This window comes from Glycine soja, chromosome 4 (assembly GCF_004193775.1).
Source record: "Glycine soja cultivar W05 chromosome 4, ASM419377v2, whole genome shotgun sequence".
In the NCBI taxonomy this organism is placed as follows: Eukaryota; Viridiplantae; Streptophyta; class Magnoliopsida; order Fabales; family Fabaceae; genus Glycine; species Glycine soja.
The window spans coordinates 25,676,385-25,696,845 of record NC_041005.1 but is presented as its reverse complement, the minus strand read 5'-3'; the positions used below and the strand labels follow the sequence as shown (position 1 = coordinate 25,696,845).

General features: G+C 38.5%; 1 protein-coding gene across 1 annotated transcript; it reads right to left on the bottom strand.

Annotated features, from left to right (window-relative positions):
- Positions 1–14,062: 14,062 nt before the first annotated feature.
- Positions 14,063–14,595, bottom strand: LOC114410697 (ABSCISIC ACID-INSENSITIVE 5-like protein 1). The gene is made up of 2 exons (XM_028374644.1): positions 14,172–14,595; positions 14,063–14,067 (listed from the first exon to the last, which is right to left on the bottom strand). The coding sequence occupies exons 1-2, from the start codon at positions 14,593–14,595 to the stop codon at positions 14,063–14,065; spliced, it is 429 nt and encodes a 142-aa protein (XP_028230445.1).
- Positions 14,596–20,461: the final 5,866 nt, after the last annotated feature.

Genomic DNA, 20,461 nt, shown 5'->3' with positions numbered 1-20,461 from the left:
CTCACTCCCGGTTTGTTGTTTGTGTTTGGATCCTGTGATGATCTTGAACTTTGTGTTCGGGGGAGCAGATGAATAGGTGGATGACTATGAAGAACCTCATGCTAGAGGACACGGGAACACCATGCTCTGATAGGATGTGACATTAGGATATAGGTTCTATATTAATTGTATGAGACTTATATGACTTTCTTTGAGTCGAGATGACTTTATTATTTATTTGGACAAGTTTGAATATGATGTAGAAGAAAGTGAATGTGAGCCTTTTACCCATTTGAAAAGCTTGTATTTAAAAATGTTTTAAAAATACTTTTAATTAATATTTGAATTTTTATTCCTTTATTAATATATATGTGAGGGGTAGAGGGTGTCACAAGGATCACTTTAGGTTGTGGTTTCCTTTTTCTTGTTCACTTGGTGACAATTCTGTATTGTTCAGATATTGTCTGGCCTAAAAACCTTTCTGGATGTTTCTTCAGTTTTCTTCCGATCCTTGATTGGGAATTTTCTTTCCTTTTTTTGCTTTCTCCCCCTCTTTGATTGAGAATTTTTCTTTTCTTTTTTTCTCTTTTTTTTCTTTTTTGTTTTCTTCCGAGGGCAAGGATCGACATTCTCATCCAGGGTCAAAGTTTATGATAAGTTGGGATTTTGGCTCAAGGCTTGTAGAACGGCTGGTCATGATATATGTCAGGGTTTGGCCAGCGGTTCGGGGATAAAGGGGATGTCCCACATTATTTCCATGATATACATGCAACAATGATGATTAGGAAATTTTATGCAAAACTGGTCATGCATGCACCCATGTGGACACTCAAGCATCAAGTTTTTATGGTCATGTGACACTAGGGCTCAGGATTCATTTTCCCTACTTAAGTCAACCTAGTGTTTCCAAAATATGTTTTTTTTATCAATTCATGCATTCATCCGAGTCCATTTTGGGCGTTCGGGAAAATTTTCACAGCACTCACCCTTCAGGTGTATACACATTTTTTCAAAAACTGGTTATGATCAGCGAATTTTTCAAAGAAAAACTGGAAGTTATCTCTTTTCACAAGCATGTTGTTTTTTAGCTAGACAACCTTTATTATTTTTTATTTTCTATTTTTTTTCTTCCTTTTTATTCTTTTCTTGCTCGCTCTCTTTTTGCTCTCTTTTTTTTTCATGAGGTATTTTGCTACCTAAACATACGTATAATATTTTTGCTATATACATGCATATCCAAGGTATCTTGCTACCTAAACATACATATATACATATATTTTTTGTGAGGTATGACTACCTTCCGAGCCTGTGCTTGTTTTATTTAAATTCCTAGGATCAAGAGCAACTAGGTGTGTCCTACTATTACTTGAGAAACAAAGGTGATCAAACAAGCAGAGATTTAAAAGTTACTAGGTTGCCTCCTAGTAGCGCTTCTTTAACGTCTTGAGCTGGACGCATGATGGCTTGTAGGTCATGGACCTAGTACTTTGCTTACCTTTGGCTTTGGACTTGGTCGCCTATTGGTCGGTCATGGATCGTAAGCAACACTCTAACCTTTTTGTGGATGAGCTGAGGTGAACTCTAGAGGTGATGGCGGTGCGTCTGTTGCCTACTGCCGGCCATCCCCAGGCTGCTTTGGTGTTTCGCCCTGCGCCTGCCTGGGGACGCAGTACTTCTTGATGAAAACTCGATTAGTAGGGGACCTGATGCCCTTGCTGGAGGTGACAGACACTCCGTAGAACTGACAGAGACCCGTAATTAGAGCTTGACAACTCCAAGGCCCTGTTGGACTTCTTCGGGTCCACTGGGTGTCTTGCAGGCGCGATCCTTGCAAACAATACATGAAATCAAAAATCAGTTGAGCGATGTGCATACTTACCTATGTCATGGTGACGTGACATTGCCGGGGGAAATAGGCACCATGTAGGACTACAGAGGCCCGTAACCAGAGTTGGAAACCCCAGGGCCCTGTTGGACTTCTTTGGGTCCACTGGGCGTCTTGTGGGCGTGATCCCTGCAAACAATAGATGACATCAGAAATCAATTGAGCCATGTGCATACTTACCTATGTCATGACGGCACAGACCAACCGATACATCTGCAGGCGGAGATTGACATCGTGGTCGCTGGGCAGAATGTTGCTAAATAGCAACGTCATCCATATCCACGTAAGATTGGTCATGTTGGTGCGCATGATCCGCACTCGTCTTTTTGCAGCGACATGGGTGAAATCTTGCCCCGATATGCATAGTAGATGCGTGATAGTCTCCCTCTCTGGATGCGCTCGCACAGTTGGTTGCCCTCCAATATCAAGGGGTGGCCCAGGAACCAATAAAATGAAACTACTGGCCCTTTAACCGGGAGCGCAAGTCTCGGTTAAGCATCTAAGGGCAAAGGACCTTATATTCTCCTAAGGTGTGGATATGGAGCACACTGAAAATGAGGACGCGTAGCCCTCTAAAGGCGAGCGCGTGCAGCCCTCTGCAGGCGACGATGTGCAGTCCTCTGAAGGTGATAGGTACTAATACCCAAGGGTCCACCTTTATGAGAAAGCAAGAGATCGATTCATCGAGAGGGCCGGTCATCCAAAAAGATTGGACACGAGATGTAGGAAATCTATGCAGTTAACATGATTTTTAGGGATGCAGATGCATGCAACCTTTGTTGTGAAACTTGGTAACGCTGACCTTATATGAAACAATGCAATGCAATGGAAAGTTGTACAATGTTCATGACATTCTTTCCCTATTTTGTGATTTTGATTTTGATTTAATCTTTTTGGAAAACACAGATTGACTGTCCTTTTGAAAAAGGTGATAATTCATGCAACCTTATCCCATCTTTTGCAAATCTCTCTGGGAACTCCCTCAGAGTGTATATTCTGTTTGATTTAGTCACTTGACCATTTCGGAGTGACGGCAATGGAGCCGTTTGACTTTTAATCAATCTATTGAACTTCCAGGGCTAGTCTCCCTTTTTTTTCTTGTTTAAAAACATCGACGGGTGAGAACTTTTGATCTGCCCCTATGTTCACTTGAGGCTCATGCACAATGTCCCTCATTGCCCCAGTGTAAAGCTTTGGGGTACCAATTGTTATCTTTCGTCATGACCTTGTAGCTGGGAACCTATTGGGTGAAAACTTCTAATCTGCCCCTAGGTTCGCTTGAGGTTTTTGCATGGTGCCTTTCATTGCCCCAGTGTAGGGCTTAGAGGTACCAATTGTTGTCTTGTTTTCACAACCTCATAGTGAGGAAGAATGAAAGAAGCAGTTGATTCTTGCAAAAAGAATTTTCCAAGGACGAGAAATAGTTGAAGGATTTTTCAGTCAAATGACTCCTATGTAGAAGCAAGATGTTTTGATGTCTTGATGATGCTAAAGGATCAAGTGCTTCTAAGTTTTATTCAAGACAAGAATCCAATAAAATGTATGATCAAGTTGATCTCTAGAATCTTTAGGAAGAAGTTTCCAAATTGAAAAACAAAAGGTTTGACCAAAGAATTCTATCATTTCAAATTGAGATTTGCTCTCTGGTAATCGATTACCAGCAGCTGAAAATGTTTATAACAGTCACTAGAAATTTGAATTCAAAATTTATAACGTGTAATTGATTACACATGGATGGTAATTGATTACCAGCAGTTTATTGAATGTTTTAATTCAAATTTCATAACCTGTAATCGTTTACACAAGTCTTGTAACCGATTACCAGGGGGGATTTTCAGAAAATAATTTCCAAGAGTCACATCTATTCAAATGTTTTATGAATGGCCATCAAAGGTGACTTGGAAACACGAATTTAAAGGGAGTTTTCATTTCCCAAAAATTTTATCCTTTCAAAAGATTAATAGTTTTTTCTGAACAGAACTGTCTTATCCTCTCAAAAAGATTCATTGGTCAACCACTTGCATATTCAATAAGGAATTTTGATTGATCTTCATTGTACAATCTATCTCTTTTAAGAGAGATTTCTTCTTCTCTTCTTCTTATTTCTGAAAAGGGATTAAGAGACCGTGGGTCTCTTGTTGTAGAGGATTCTTAAACACAAGGGAAGGGTTGTCCCTGTGCGGTTCAGACTTTATAGAAGAAATTTTACAAAGAGAGTGGAAAATCTCAAGTGGGTTGCTTGAGGACTGGACGTAGGCACGGGAAGTGGCGGAACCAGTATAAATCAAGTTTGCATTCCTCTCTTCCCTTAAACTTCTTTTATTTATTGCTATTTATCTTTTGCTTTAAAGAAGTTTATTTTGAATTGTCTTTTGAGTAATTCATGTTAAGGGTGCATTGTTAATCCGAAAAGAGAGAGTGAAAGCTTAATTGGGGAATAGTCTTTGTATCTTAATTCAACCCCCCTTTTTCTTAAGGTAACTGAGGTCATTTGTCCAACATCCTATTCTTGATAACTCACTTATCTCTAAAAAGACAAACTTTCCGGAATGATAAAATGAGCTCACATGAACGTCTTGAAAAGACAGTCAATCAAATGCCCCCTTTTTTTTTGAACTTTTTATTTGTATTTTTATTTTTATTTTTATTTTTATTTCTGAAACTTATTTGTTTTGAACTTTTTTTTGTTGTTCTACGGCAGCCCCACCAACGTGCAAGACGAGTAATCTCTGATTGAATGGTCTTGGAAGTCCAAACTCAGGAGCACAGGTCGCTTGAGCAAATAGACCAATGGCTTGCACCCAATTCCGGTGAAAGTTGAAAATCCTGATGAGTCATTAGAGACATCTAACAACAGCTTTCAAAATTGCCCCATGTGTGGCACCTCTTGTCAATGTCAGGATTTACATGCGATTCTCCTCAAATTTCAGCCAGCCCGCATCAGTTAGACCTTGCACCTTACGCTTCAGGCCCCTACAATGCTCAATGGAATGCCCCGGGGCTTCTCCATGACAAGCACACGTTGCGTTCGAGTCGTATTCTCGGAGAAATGGAGGTTGATGCACCTTGGTTGGGGCTATGGCTACCATTGAATTATCAAGTAGATATGGGAGCAAGTCAGCATAGGACACCGGAATTGGGGTGAATTCTACAGGCTTCCTCGCTGCAAAATTCATTTCTTGGTTGGTGTTTTTGGATTATGCTAAAGGTGATGTTCGTCATTGGAAGTGCGGTAGACAGACTTTGTGGTTGTTTTAGGGATGGCCTTTGTGGATAACTGGGCGGTGGGTAAGGAGAAGGTTGGTTATTGGCTGAGTAATGACATTGTTGGGTTGGTGGGAAACTTGGCTGTATAGGAATGGCAGTCACAGCATGGGCTTCTCCCTCATTCTCACCCTCTTCATTTGCCCTAGTTTTTTTTTTTGCATTTATCAAAGCATGATGATTAGATTTGCCTCTTTTTAGACCCACTTTGATCCTTTCGTTGGTGAAGACCATATCATCAAAGCTTGAAGGTGTGTTGCCCACCATCTTTTCATAGTAGAATACTGGTAATGTGTCTACTATTATTGTCATCATTTTTTTCCCGTCATTGAGGTGCCACTTGAGCTGCCAGGTCTCTCCACCTTTGGGCGTATTCTTTTGAAGGATTTGTGCCCCCTTTTTGCACATGTTTTGTAGTTGCATCCTATCCGAAGCCATTATACTGACACTGCCTAACGAAGGCAACCATTAGGTCCTTCCAAGAATGGACTCGGGAAGGTTCCAAGTTAGTGTACCAAGTAACAACTATCCCAGTAAGACTTTCTTGGAAGGAATGTATCAATAATTCCTCATCTTTTGCGTATGCCCCCATCTTCCGATAATACATCTTTAGATGGTTCTTGGGGCAAGTAGTCCCCTTGTACTTGTCAAAGTCCAACACCTTGAATTTGGGAGGGGTGATGATATTGGGTACTAGGAACTACTCTTTTAGGTTAGCAAAGGCATAATCTTCACCTCTTTCAATGGCCCTGAGCCTTTCCTCTAGATGGTCCAACTTTCCCATTTCTGCCATAGCATGAGGGTTTTTACTTGTTTGTGGAATGCAAGAGGTGTAGTTGGGGGTGATACTGAAGGCCTTCCGAAGTGTTTTCAAGGGGTATACCACCAACTGCTTGCCCTTCAGTGGGATATCCGAGGCAAGGCTCGAAGTCGGCTAGATTGTGGTGGGGAATTTCATATGTCTCCCTCACGGTTTAAGAGACAGGTGCATGATCAGTTTGAGGTTGTTGGCTCTTAATGGGTATAAGAGTGGAGTTATTGACATTCTTATTGGGAGTGTACGCCACATTGGGTGGCGTATAGTTGAGAGGCAAGCCATATGGCGGGAAGGCGTGCTCGTTTTGAATTTGCACATCATGGGGGCCGCCCGTACTTCCCAAGTCTTTGCCTACCATATCTGAGGTTGGATGATTCATTTGATTGATGTCGGATGGGGACATCAGGTTCACCTTAGCAACAACGCTGGTAGCGGCAATTGCAATTGCATTGGCCTCCATTATCTTCTTCACGCTCATCATGGCCTCCATCATTGCGGACATTTGCTCTTTCATGGCCTCCACGTTGGCCTCCATCTACTCTTGTACCTCCTCCTCTTTACCCATTACTCTAGCTCTAGCACGGGTTCGGTAAGGGCAGCGTAAAGCATGTTTTTTCTTTTTTATAACAATGATTAAGTTCTTTTTTTTTTTATTTTTCAAGGAAAGAATGTAATGAGCAATGCAACCAATGAACAACATGGATGTATGCGAATGATGCACAATTGAAGTATTGCGAATTTTTACACAGGATATGGGGTTGAATCAATTTAGATTTTCAACATGGTCCATGACATCTCCGTCAAGGTGAAACTGGAAGTAACAGGGACATCGACAGCCCTAAATGTGTTTGGCTGTAGACGAAGGAGCGATGTAACACGATCCATCTTTTGCCCCAATTTTTTGCAAGATGGTTACTTCCATACTTCAACTTGACTCGATGAACCTTTTCGTAAAAGCACGAGCTTGGTTCAACCCCATAACCCAGAGAATGGCAATTTTGATCGCCAATACTTCAACAACATTTCATAGGGATGAAAGACTCGAGAATACGCATGCTATGCATGGAAAATGTAATTATGAGATTGAGATGCCCGAAGAGACATCCTTTCTTAATTAACCACGCATTAGGTACCATGCTCAATCATTTTGTTTTGTTGTTTGTGTTTTTTTTTAATTTTAGAAATGGGTTTATGATCCCAACATGGTTGGCTCATGGTACCTAACACATGCAACTAAGAATGCATCATGAATTTTCATGCCTCCCTTTTTTTTTGTTTTTTTGTTTTGTAGGGGAAAATACAAGGATCATGTATGAGCAAACATGTAGAACAAAAATTATGTTGAACGCATATGCATGATTATGCAATGACTCATGCAAAATGGGAATGTGACTACGGACAAATGCAGGAACGATATGTTCATTATGATGCTGAAGAGATGTTTATGCGGTGCATGATATGAATGCATTTACGGACACGAGGGCCCAGAAAATCATCTCTCCTTACTGCGCATTTGGGGGCCCAGTGCCCCATGTGTGCAGTTAAGAAGACGATATGGATCTTTCGACTTCCCATGACAAAAGACGAGACCCACATACAACGCATGTGTGACGGCATGATGCCGATGCGCAAAAGCGCAACAGGGGGATGCACAGAGTACGACAATATCCATAAATAATTACAAGAAAAGGCGTATATGACATTTAGGACTACATGCATGGCAGTGTTTAAAACGGCACGCAGTGTGTTTGCTCCGTGCCCCTATTTTAGGGACCTACAGGATAGTATCTAGGGGTCTCTAATAACTACTCCCAAAGATTCATAACTCACACGGCTGTTTTCTAGAGGTATCATCACTCAAGATAATAATATTGTGGCGGTATGGAATACCAACGACAACATATTATAAAGAGAGAAAGCTCTAGACGAGGTTTCACTATTATCAAGCAAGTCGGAGACCTAGCATGATGATAGATTCACCTCCACTCCTTAGATTCCCATGAACCCGGGAATAGGGCCCCATTTTTACTCAAACCCGTGGGTGCTTAGAATGCAGTGTAAAGAATGTGAAATAGACAACAGTTATTTACATTTTACACAGTTCAAAAAATGCACAAACAAAGTTTCACAATTCCACAATTCCTTAAAATAGGCCTAACTCACAAAAAGTCCCCAGCGGAGTCGCCAACTTTCGCAACATGCCCTTCGCGGGCGAGCGAAGGCGAGGCTCACGGGTGTGCTTTCCAAAGGAGGAAAGATGCGTGGAGTCGCCACCAACGTTTATTTGTGGAAAACGTCGGAAAAACCAAAGGAAACCGGTCAAAATGAAAATTCTAAGTTCGGGAGTTATATTTACGTTTGAGGAAGGTATTAGAACCTCTCACGTTTGTCTCAAAGGACAACAGCCTATTTTTTAGAATTGTGGAAATTGTGTTACCTTAACTTTTATATCTTTTTATTTTTTGAGGTCGACAAAAGCGGAGCTTTTGCTCCTACGTACCCTCCATCAAAGAGGAAATCAGACCTACGTAGTTCTTTCTTTAGAGGTGAATCAAGCGATTCTTTTACTTGAAAGGTGATCACTTAAAGGTGTTGGGCCTAAAAAAATGATCCATTTAACTTGGTAAGAAAAAGCTGAGATAAAACTTTCAAATCCTTTTTTAGTGATTTTTTTGGTGGACGAGCTTGACTTGGCGAATTGATTTTAGCCTTAGTTTCGCTTTAGTTATTTAGTCATTTCAATTAAGAATGAGAAATCCCAAAGAGAAAACGTCCGATTGATTTTTCCGCTTCATTTCACTAAAAGATATTTTTTATTATCATATTATTATTTTACCTCTTTTTTGATTTTCAACGTGGTTGCGGTACGACCGAACGGTCAGAATTCATTTTAACCAAAATTAACGGATGATACAATTCAAATGATCGGTGGAAATTTATTTTATTTTTAGATTAGGCGAGAAATGACTTAAATAAATGACTGAAGCACGTCAAAAGGGGGTATAGAAAGCGAATGAAAACGAGAATAAAAATACATGAAACAAAATGTGGACCACCACAGATACATAGAATGAATTGAAAAGCTCGGTTTGAGGTACTTACCCGTTGAAGACTGAAGAAAACGAAGAACGAACGATGAATGTTGAAGAACGGTCGAGAATCTTCGCGTAATTACTCACGGAAACGTTACGGAAACGCCTCGTCTTGGATTTTCTTCACGGAAACAATTTTCCTCAGCAAATTTAAGAGAATACGAAGTGCCAAGAAGGCTGAACCCCTTCTCCCTTAACTCATCCCCCTATTTATAGCAAAATAGGGGAGGAGCTTGCCACCCAGCTCGCCCAGGCGAGCAAGGTTGCTTCCTCCAGAAGCAACAGTCTTCTGGAGGAAGAATATGGAAAGCCCAAGTGGGCCTGATTGCTATTTGTACCCCCCTTTTTACTAAATGCACCCTCCTTTACCTTTTTTGGTAATTCTTTTTCCGTAATGTTACGAAACTTTACGAATTTCATAACGATACTTATTTTCCTTCCGCAAGGTTACAAATCTTCACGGATTATGTATTTACTCTTTTTTAGCTTTCGAAGAAGTTACGAAAACTCACGGATTGCGAAAAACACCTCTTTTCGATTTCCGTCACATTACGGAATTTTCACGGATCGCGTAAGCCTTTTGATTTTCGGCACGTCTCGGGACTTCACATATTGTGCAACAAAGGGTGCCAAGTACCTCGAAGCGGCCAATCAAAGGTTGTATGTCATCAAATAATAATCCCCGGACGAAATTAGGGTATGACAAGATGGCACCAATCAAAAGTTCGTTAACATTTCTTTTTTTTTTCAAATAACAAGATAAAACATAATTGTTTCCATCATCTAAAACTGTCTAAAATATGGGAGTTTGCAAAATAGCACAGTGACATCCAGAGCAAAGGTAACAACTGTGGTGGCTTCAGCCACAATATATACAATCATCAAAATTTCTATACAAGAGGTCTACCCACCCAAAAATCAAAAGACTAAACCTAGCAGTCTTAACTAGATACACCCATCCATAAAAAGTATGTACGCCTAATCTAAGGAGCCGTCTGCTATGATGAAGAGTCGTCACTATTCATTGTCCCTCTAGGGCCACTCTCCTCTGTAGAGTCTGCCTCAGATGCTGACATAATATCCTCTGGAGAATCAACATCAGGGAGTGGGTCCTCATCATCCTCTGGGAAGTCAGGGGCGTCCGCAGCAGGTTCAGGAGGTAACTCCTCTGGGTCCTCTTCAAGATCCTCTTCAGAGGATGACACCTCTATCACTTGAACCGGCTCAACTAGTCGATATGGAGTAGGTGTAGGTAGTATCCACTCCACAGGTGATGCAATCCTATCCCGCAAGGGCATTGGGTAGAAGACTCCAAGTAGATTGGGCTAGAGATCCAAGGGTAGGCCCTAGGGTTCTCATGAGCCTTAGGGTAGATTTCGAGCCCATGGGCTAAGTATGAGCCCACTTATCTTTGTAAATATTAGAATAGGTTTTTCCTTCGTTTGGGCCTTGTATTTTGGCCATTCTAGTAGTATAGGGTTTTAGCCTTGTATTTCGGGGCATTTTGAGTAGTCTTTGTAGTAAGGACTTTTTTTTGTATTTTCATGTTTTTTTTGTCATGGGGGTGAGCTTAGCTATTATAGGGGGTGTGTAGCTAAGTTCTAGCTTCTCATCTCAAGGAGGTGAGCTTAACTATTAGAGAGGTATGTGTAGCTAATCTCTAGCTTCTTTAGGAATCTTCTTAAGGAAGCTTCTCAAGGAGGTGAGCTTAGTTATGAGAGGGGTGTGTGCAGCTAAGCTCTAGCTTCTCAAGGAAGTTTTCTCAAAGAAGCTTCTCAAGGAAGTTTTCTCAAGAAAGCTTCTCAAGGAAGCTACCTAGTCTATAAATAGAAGCATGTGTAACACTTGTTGTAACTTTGATGAATGAGAGTTTTGTGAGACACAACTCAAAGTTCAACTTCTCTCCCTTTTTCTTCCTTCAATTTCGTGCTCCCCCCTCCCTCTTTCTCTCCCTCTTTCTTTTCCTCCATTGAAGCATCCTCTCCAAGCTTCTTATCCAAGGCTCATCTTGGTGGTGAAGCTCCTTCTTCCATGGCTTATTCCTTAATGGATGGCGCCTCCTCTCACCTCCTTTCCTTTGTCTTCCGCTGCATCTCCATGGTGGAAAATCACCATTAAAGGACCACATTGAAGCTCAAAGATCCAGCCTCCATAGAAGCCCCACAAGCAAGCTTCCATCAACAGGCTACTAAAGTGTGCATGCGGGTTGCTCCGGATGTACTAGTGAAGTAGCAGTGAGTCGAATTGTGACACGGAATTGGCACCTCTCATTGCCTTCGAGGGTCTCCCAAACACCCTCTAGGCACTCCATCACAACGCGATCATGGATCAACTGCGCTGCCATCGCGATCTACAAGAGATAAAAGAAAGAGGGTAGACTCTTTCATAAGAAATCTAACTACACAGGTAACAATACAATGCGCCCCATAACGGCTACGCATAGTCAAAATGTCTTTTTCAAGGGATTTCCTCTCTGGTAATCGATTACCACAGTATGTAATCGATTACCAGTGCCCAAAAATGAATTACAACAGCCTTTGCACATTGGAACCTGAAAGTTACACCGTGTAATCGATTACACATAAATGGTAATCGATTACCAGTAGCATATGACACTGTGTAATCGATTACACACAATTGGTAATCGATTACCAGTAGCATATAACACTGTGTAATCGATTACACAACATTGGTAATCGATTACCAGAGGCTACTGAACGTCATGTTTCAATTTTTAGACCCTGTAATCGATTACCCAAGAATGGTAATCGATTACCAGAGGGGATTTTTCAGATATAACACAAACTAGATAGCTGGCCAGCCGCCACACAAGCCTCCTTGCTTCGTGGACTTTTATTCTTTTATTGGTTGACTGCCAGGAGCTCGCCTGCTTAGGTACGCCACAGGTTCTCACTAACTGACTATGCCCGGGTTGGGTTGGGATTGGCCAAGCTTGGTTTTGGGCAATAGCACCCCACCTGACGTCCCCAAGGTCTCCTGACCCCCGCGACATATCTCCAAGTACCACTCTGTGGTCAACAAATAAAGTAGGAAGACTGACTCTTCCATGCTTTCTCACACCAAACTTATTGGATTATGGGACACCCGTCATATGTGGTACTAGGTGGCGGTCGGGCGATGGCACAAATCAACTATCCCATTTCCACAAGCCAGGCATAAGCACACCATCCCCAGTTGCCCACCTTTAAATTTAGCTCACGTGCACACACGTAGCCTTCTCCTCGTTCCTCTCAGCCCGGGTCCCCATCAACCCCGCCAAACTTTCACAACATCTAAACAATTCAATTCCATTTGTCATGAAACTACCTTAAACAAAGAAAAACAAAGTGGAGGCAGAAATCTTTGCACAAGATTCATTCAAATTCCACAGAGTTTTTCCTACCCTCATACCTCAGCATAATCCTCTATGTTCCGATTCGTTAACCATTGGATCGCCTTGAAAATTTAACTGGGGGTTCCTAATACAGAAATCTAAATCTTGACCGTTGGGATCTGCTAAAGAATGTCTAGAACACGAGATATACTGCCTTTCCCGTGACAGCAAAAACTAGCACTGCACAACCATTTTTTTTTTTTTTGCATAAATGACAGAATTTGCTGCACAATTTGACAGCTTTGCTGCATAATTCTGCAGATTTTCGAAATCAAGCTTACGTGCATCCAATTCCACTCAAATTGGATCCTACAAGTCCTAAATTATGTATAAATCATGTTCAAGCCAAAAACAAACTTCAAACCAAGGTAAAGCAAATTCTAGGTATCCAAAACCCATCAAATTTAGTGAATTTTCAAGGTTTGAAAGGTGAAAATGAAAATTGGGTGATTTTGGGGTAAACTCTCATCTTCACCAAGTCTATAACATTGAATTAGACTTGCTCAAACTGATTTTAAGGTAAAATTTCCACCTATTCAAAATTTGACCTCTCAACACTCAATTTACTCTATAAATTGCTCTTTTCTTTCACATTTATCACTCATTTTCCTTATTTGCTCTGATCAAGCTTTCCTACAAGTCCTAATTGACATTCTAAACTAGAATCAACTCACTTTGCACTCAAATTTCCACTAACCCCAAATTTGGCTTTCTAACCCTCAAAATCTCACACTTTTTCACCTAAAACACTACCATTCTCACATTTAACTCTAAGTTAACTCTCCCCATCCTCTACCAATTTTCTATCTACATTTTAAGCATACATATATCTCAAAGCATCATTATTAAACCCTAAATCAACATGGGTAGTTTTGCTTACATCAAACATGTCAAGTTTAGCATAATTTCAACAATTTCCTTCACAAACAACTACCCTAAAGCAATAACCTAGTAGAACTACCCATTATAGCTCCCAAAAACCCAACACCCACAGATTTCAAGTGAGAAGAAGTTCACCCTTACCTGAAATTTAAGGCCCCACGAAGTAGAGGTAGGCTCCTAGACCCCGAAAATAGCTTTTCCTTGCAATTTGGGGTAGAAATGAAGGGGAATTTGGAGCTTCAAGAGAGGCAACAATGGTGGAGAAGAAGAGGAAGAAAAAGCAAAATGGAGGGAGAAAGAGGGGCTGCTAGAAGTTTCTGAAAAAAAGAGAGAGGATTTGGCTTTTTTTTATAAAAAAGGGTTTTCTTTTCTTTTTCATTTTCTTTTCAAAAAGCAAATGCCACATGTCCTATTTTAATTGGAGCCAAAAAGGGCCCACCTTTTCCTTTGATTCGACCACATACTCAGCCATAAAGGAGAAAAACTGGACCTTTTTGGATGCTGAAATCCTGCCTCAGTTTGCGTTCCGCCTCTCTGGTTCCAGTTCCTCGTGTTTCTCTGCACCCGTTGGGGGCCGTTTTCGAAAGTAGGCAATATATATATCAAAACGCTCAGAATGAGACCCTGAGCGTGGTTTAGAGGTTGGTTTTGTTAAATTTTAATATGCACACAAAACGATAATTTTTAGACTAATTAATTGTGAATTAATCTATAACCGTCCGGTTATGGGTTACTCTTCGTTAATTAGTCTAACCTGCATATCTTTCCCCCAATTTACATACTTCTACCAAGAATATATATATATATATATATATATATATATATATATATATATAATTATTTAAATGTAACACTTACAAAATTCCGGGTAGAACCTATAACTTGCACTCAATGGTCCATTACTTGCAAGGTTACCAATCTGATTCTGATATAATAATGAAGACTTGAATAATGATAATGATTCTTGTACCACCACAGCTTTTACTAAGAAATCCTCCAAAGTCATTTCCCCAAGTTTTTGCTGCCTTTTGAGTAGTGGCTCATTCTTGGCAAGGCTATTGTTAGCTTCATTGTAGTGTGGTTGGCTTTTGTGGATCTGAGACCAAATTTCATCTACAGTTTTCTTGCAAATTGGGGGAGGGAGAGATAATGGCTGGGAAATGGTGGTGGGTTCTGTTGCTACTACACTTTTACCCTTTGCAGCTTCATCAAGGGTGGGTAGTGGTGGGTTAACTTGGTTGTTATCATCAGAGTTCCAAATGCTAGAAAGGAATTCATCCATGTTCATGGATCCTAAGCTCTTTTAATTCTTGCAATAGAACTCATCAAGGGTGAGTGAGAGTATTGAGTTTTGTTTGCTTAGTTGAGAAACAAATCTACATCAAATCAAGTGCATCAAATCAATAACTTGATTCTAATTTTCAACAAATTTGCATGAATTTTTAACCAACCCACCTTTCCCCAAAAGAACATTAAAGAAAGAATAAGAGAAAATAAAAGTATGATACAAATTTGAAAGGAGAATCTGAATTGGAAGAGGAAAATAAAACTAAAAGCAAGGGTACCTGAACACAAACAGAAGGGAGAATCTGAATTCTGAAACAGAGAGAAAGAATTGGAATTAGAAAAATATCAGAGAGAAAAGAAGGAACACCAACAGAGTGAAAGAAAGGGGGAATGACGAGAAGGGAAGGAATGGTAACACTGCAAACTGCAAAGAGTCAGAGACTTTAATTGCCATTGGTAACATTTAAAACAACATTTGTTTCACTCAGTCTTGAGCATTACGAGTTTATGATTTGAGTCAGAGACTTTAACTGCCATTGGTAATATTTTTTTTATTTGAGTAAACTCTTACGAGTTTACAATTCGATTTTACGAGTCGAGTTTACGGAGCCTCCACGATTCTACGTAGAATCGCGAGTCTGATAACCTTGCTCTTAATTATATTTAAGTTAATTTTATTAGGGCCTAACATAAATTTTTAGGCCAAGTTGGTTGATTTGATCAAGAAGTTTAAAGGAACAATTGGTTGGCATATCTTTGATCTCAAGGGGATTAGTCCTTCCTATTGTATGCACAAGATCATTGTAGAGTTTGTCGTTACAATAACAACTCATAATATAAAATACTTTAAAATGCCTACAAAATAAAATTTTAGAAATTGAAATGGTTTAAATAAATGTATGACTACATAAGTAAAATCATTACTTTTAAATATGGACATCTAAAACAAATGCCAAAAGTATAATAGAATAAGCCATATCCGATACTATTCTGTGACTAAAAAAAAAACTAAATCTTAAAAGTCTCTTCAGTTTCAACAACTTTTTCCTTATGCTCTGAAAAAAATACTTTTAATGAGAGTGATAATCCCAGTGAATAAAAAAAATTCTAAAATAGTACACAAATAGTGTTGTTCTCAGACGATATGGTAACCCGAAAAACTCAATCACGATATCCATAGAGAATTTAAAATAGAATATTATATCAATATTCCAATATTAGTCAAATAATTAAAGCAACCACACTTAGTTCATATAACATTCTCAATGAATAAAATATTTTAATAAATAAATGTCAACATCTCTATGTATTCAAATAAATATCACAATGCAACTCGGTGATTTTAAGAATCACTAGACTTAACTCTTTGGTTCTTGAAATCAATGTAGATCTTGGATCCACTGTGAATTCTATATTCACTAAGGTTTATGAGCTCATATCCATTCAATGACAGTGATTTTTCAGAATCACTAGACTTTAACTCTTTGGTTCCCAAAATCAATGTGGATCTTGGATCCACTGTAAATCCTATATTCATGAAGGTTTATGAACTCATATCCATGCAATAATGTCCCACTGTCTTTCCCAAGCAAGATAGAGGTATCTAATATCCCATTCCAGATGTGGATATTTTAAATTAATAGGTATCTCATCCCAAACGTGAATATTTTCAATAATATGATATTCCATCTCGAATGGTAATATCTCTCATCCTATTCACATAATAGAATGTTTATCGTCATTCCTTCCCAAAAGGTAATGACCGAATCTTACAAATAATAAAAAAAACATGTAATCTCTTATAACTATAAATTTAATTCTCAAACACTAAGTCTCAATAACAATTTTCACATTCATACCTTGACATTGTTATAATATGACAATTATCAATTAATAACAGAACACAATATATCATACTTGTATATAAACAATAATATAAACATAAGAATATTTATAATATAAAATCATACATGCCAATGGGACCTAGAATCATGTAACTAATGGAGTCATGACATATATACTTTTAATGAATTTTGAAGTATCTGAAACACACTAGAAGGGGGTTGAATAGTGTGATGGATAAATGCTTAGTCTTTTGTAAACTATTAAAAACTTTTCTCAAACAGATATCAATGGATGAAAGGTTTCATCCAAGAGATTTAAAATCATGTTGTGCTCAGAAAAACTAGTTCACAAAACCTGGATATTGTAGCGTAGAAGTGATTTATAGAAAAAAAACAAACACAAAGATTTTATACTAGTTCACCCCAACTCTTGGGTTACGTCCAGTTCTCCTTCAAACCTTAAAGGGTTTCACTAATCAAACCTTTGATTACAACCAAATATTCTCTATGCCACTTTAGGCTACAATGAGTACTCTCTAGGCCCCTCCTAACTCTACAAATAATCTCTCCCTAATATTAAGACCCAAGTATTCTTTGTCACTAAGCCTCCTGACTTGCACAAACAATATATGTTTGATAGAAAATGTATTCTAATCATCCAAAGAGTATTTACATAGTAAGCTTGAATACAATGAAACTCGCTAATATTCACTCATTTTGCTCAAATTTCCTTTCATCCAACGGATTGACAGCGTTACAACACTTGTTTGTTTTGTCTCATAATGTTCTCTTGTAATTCTACTATTTTTTTAACACGAACATCTTTAAGCTTTATATAGACTTAAAAGCTTTGATCTGTTGAGAGATTCCTACTAGTCATTGTCTAATAGCTTTAGTGCTTGCACAAGGCCATTACTGTGCAGAGAGAGAGTGGGGACCACAAACACTTTTTGCAGCATATCTTCAAAGAAGTACAGTTTGCCAGTGTCACCTAGTGCTCAAACTTGACTTTCATCGTATGAATTGCAAGAAATGTTAACAGCACAAGACAAGGAATTAAGAATGTCAAGACAAGGCAATTTAAATCTTCCCTTTTGTGCGTTATGGCACAAGTTTCTTACTAAGCCTATGGACGTTACTTTCTTGTGAATGTTTTTAGTACTTGAGAATCGAGTTACTATTCCATTGCTTTTGTGTTGTGAGCCAAGTGCTAAAACACTTGTCTTCTTAGGATTGGACGCTAAAGCAATATCGTCCAATGACTGATACTTTGCCTATCACCCAAAGTCTTTTAGTTCATGCTTTTCTGCTTGTATCTCATAGAGTTATATGAACCTGTAGCTTAAGCATGAAAGGTTAATACATATAATTTATATTTTGTTAACATCAAAACCTTAGGGATTTACTTGTTTGGTATAGTCCAAATGCACTTGGACGCAACCGGACATAACAAATTCAAGATATATCTATGTATATATTAAACACAAATTGAATGACAAAGTCTCTTAATCAATTCCATTCATGATCTCATAATAATACTACGGTATCTAATTTTTTAACCATACAAGGGTCAATTCATGCAAGAATCAATGTATCAATTATCAATATATAATTGGTAAATTCAAGAAGATGCATTCCCAAAAATTTATTCCATGGAAGCCTTTAGATGTTCCCACAACGTATCCTATAGTCACAACACGTTCTCTCCCTATGCATTCTGGCTTTTTCATTGTTTTGGTCTCACCTTTCCTTCTTGTTTATATATTTGCCTCTCTCTGTAATCTCTCTTTTTGACGTCCCTTGATTCTTTTAATCTTAATCATCTACTTATTTGGTTGCATCTTATCTTATCTTATTTTTTATCTAACATATAAATAAAACTAATATCTTATCATATTTTTTTATAGAATATCTTTTCTTACCTTATTTATATTAAATATAAATATACGGTAAACTAACATTTTAAAAATAGAAGATAAAACAAATATTCTATCTTATGTTTTCTTATCTAAACTATATATTTTCTATTCTTGTTAATTAATTTTCTATAATAAGTATATTTTATTTTGGGATGTTACAATCATGATGGAATTGGACTACAAATCGTTTAGACAACCTCAAAGAAAGCTCAATTTGGTCATGAGGAAGAAGTTCGCAAGGAGGTCCTCAAATTGCTTGAAGCTAGTATGATATATCCAATCTCAAATAGAGCTTGGGTGAGTCCGGTCGGTTCAAGTTGTGTTAAAGAAAGGTGGTGTGACGATGATTCACAATGAAAAGAATGAGCTTATTCCAACTAGGATGGTGACCTATTGAAGGATGTGTATTGACTATTGGAAGCTAACAATGCCATAAGGAAGAACCATTTTCCATTACCTTTCATGGACCAAAATGCTAGAGGTTTGTAGGGAAAGCCTACAATTGCTTTTTAGATGGTTAATTTGGATATAACCAAATTGTGGTTGATCTGAAAGACCAAGAGAAAATTGCATTTACATGCCCCTTTGGAGGTTTGCTTATAGAAGAATGTCATTTGGTTTGTGCAATGCTCCAACAACTTTTCAACATTTCATGCTAGCCATCTTTTCAGATCTTTTGGAGAAGTGCATTGAGGTATTCATGAATGAATTTTCTATTTTTGGAGCCTCTCCAATCTTGAGCTTTTTTAAAGCGATGAATTGAAACTAGCTTGGAGCTTAATTGGGAGAAATGCCACTTCATTGTGCAAGAATGAACTGTGCTTGGCCACAAAATTTCAGCTAGAGGTATTGAGGTGGACAAGGCCAAAATTGATGTTATTGCTAAATTGCCACCTCTGGTGAATGTTAAGGGACTAAGGAGTTTTTTTTTTATCATGCGGGCTTTTATAGAAGATCTATCAAGAATTTCCCTAAGATCTTCAAGCCTCTATACAATTTGCTTGTCAAAGATGTCAAATTTCACCTTGATGAAGATTTTTTTAAGGCTTTTCAATTGTTGAAAGAAAAGCTTATCACAACCTTTGCCATAGTTGCTCCTAATTGGAATCAAGACTTTGAGTTGATGTGTGATGCAAGTGGTTGTGCAATGGGTGCAATCTCGGGGTAGTGGAGGAGGAACAAGATTTTTTTTTACTTCATTTATTATGCTAGCAAGGTGTGGAATGATGCACAATTCAACTATGCCACAATTGAGAAAGAATTATTGGCTATTGTGTATGCTTTGGGGAAGTTTAGATCTTATTTGATTAGGTCTAAAGTCATTATCTACACGGATAATAGAACCATTAAATATCTTCTCACCAAATAGAATTCCAAGCGAAGGCTAATTCAATGGATTCTCTTGTTGCAAGAGTTTGATCTTGAGATTAAGGGTAAGAAGGGTTGTGAGAACATTATAGCTAACCATTTGCCTCATTTGGTGGACAAAGATGTGACTCTCAAAGAAGATGAAATTCGAAAGGAGTTTTTGGATGAGGCTTTGATGTTGGTGAATGAGAGACCTTGGAATCTGTTGATTCATTTGATGATTGTCTCATGCATATAAGGCATTTGCCAAAATGCTTGCTCACTAGTCGAGCACTGCTTTCTTGGCAAGCTGATGCGCTTTTTAGTATTTTGTTCTTCGTGTTTATGCATAATCTTCATCCATCTTCATAGCTTTTTGGGAATTTTCCAGATTTGTATCTCACTAGACGATCCTAGCTTAACCAGTGAGTGAATATCTGTTTTTGTTTTAATTTGTGAACTTGTTGGGAAGTTATGCAAAACTGTAGTTTCAGAATGCAAACATAAACAGAACAAGAAGGAACTTAAACAGAAACAAGACAGAAAAATAGAAGATTAAGAGATAGGAATTCTAGATTGCCTCCTAGTAAGTGCTTCTTTAACATCAATCTCTCAAATTCTTTACCATTGTAAGACTTTAACCTTTGGCCATAGACAATCCAACTTCTTTTAGGTTCAAAGGATGAAGGCTCAACTAATTCTACAGCACCAAAGGGCTTGACCTTTTTGATGATGAATGGCCTAGACCATT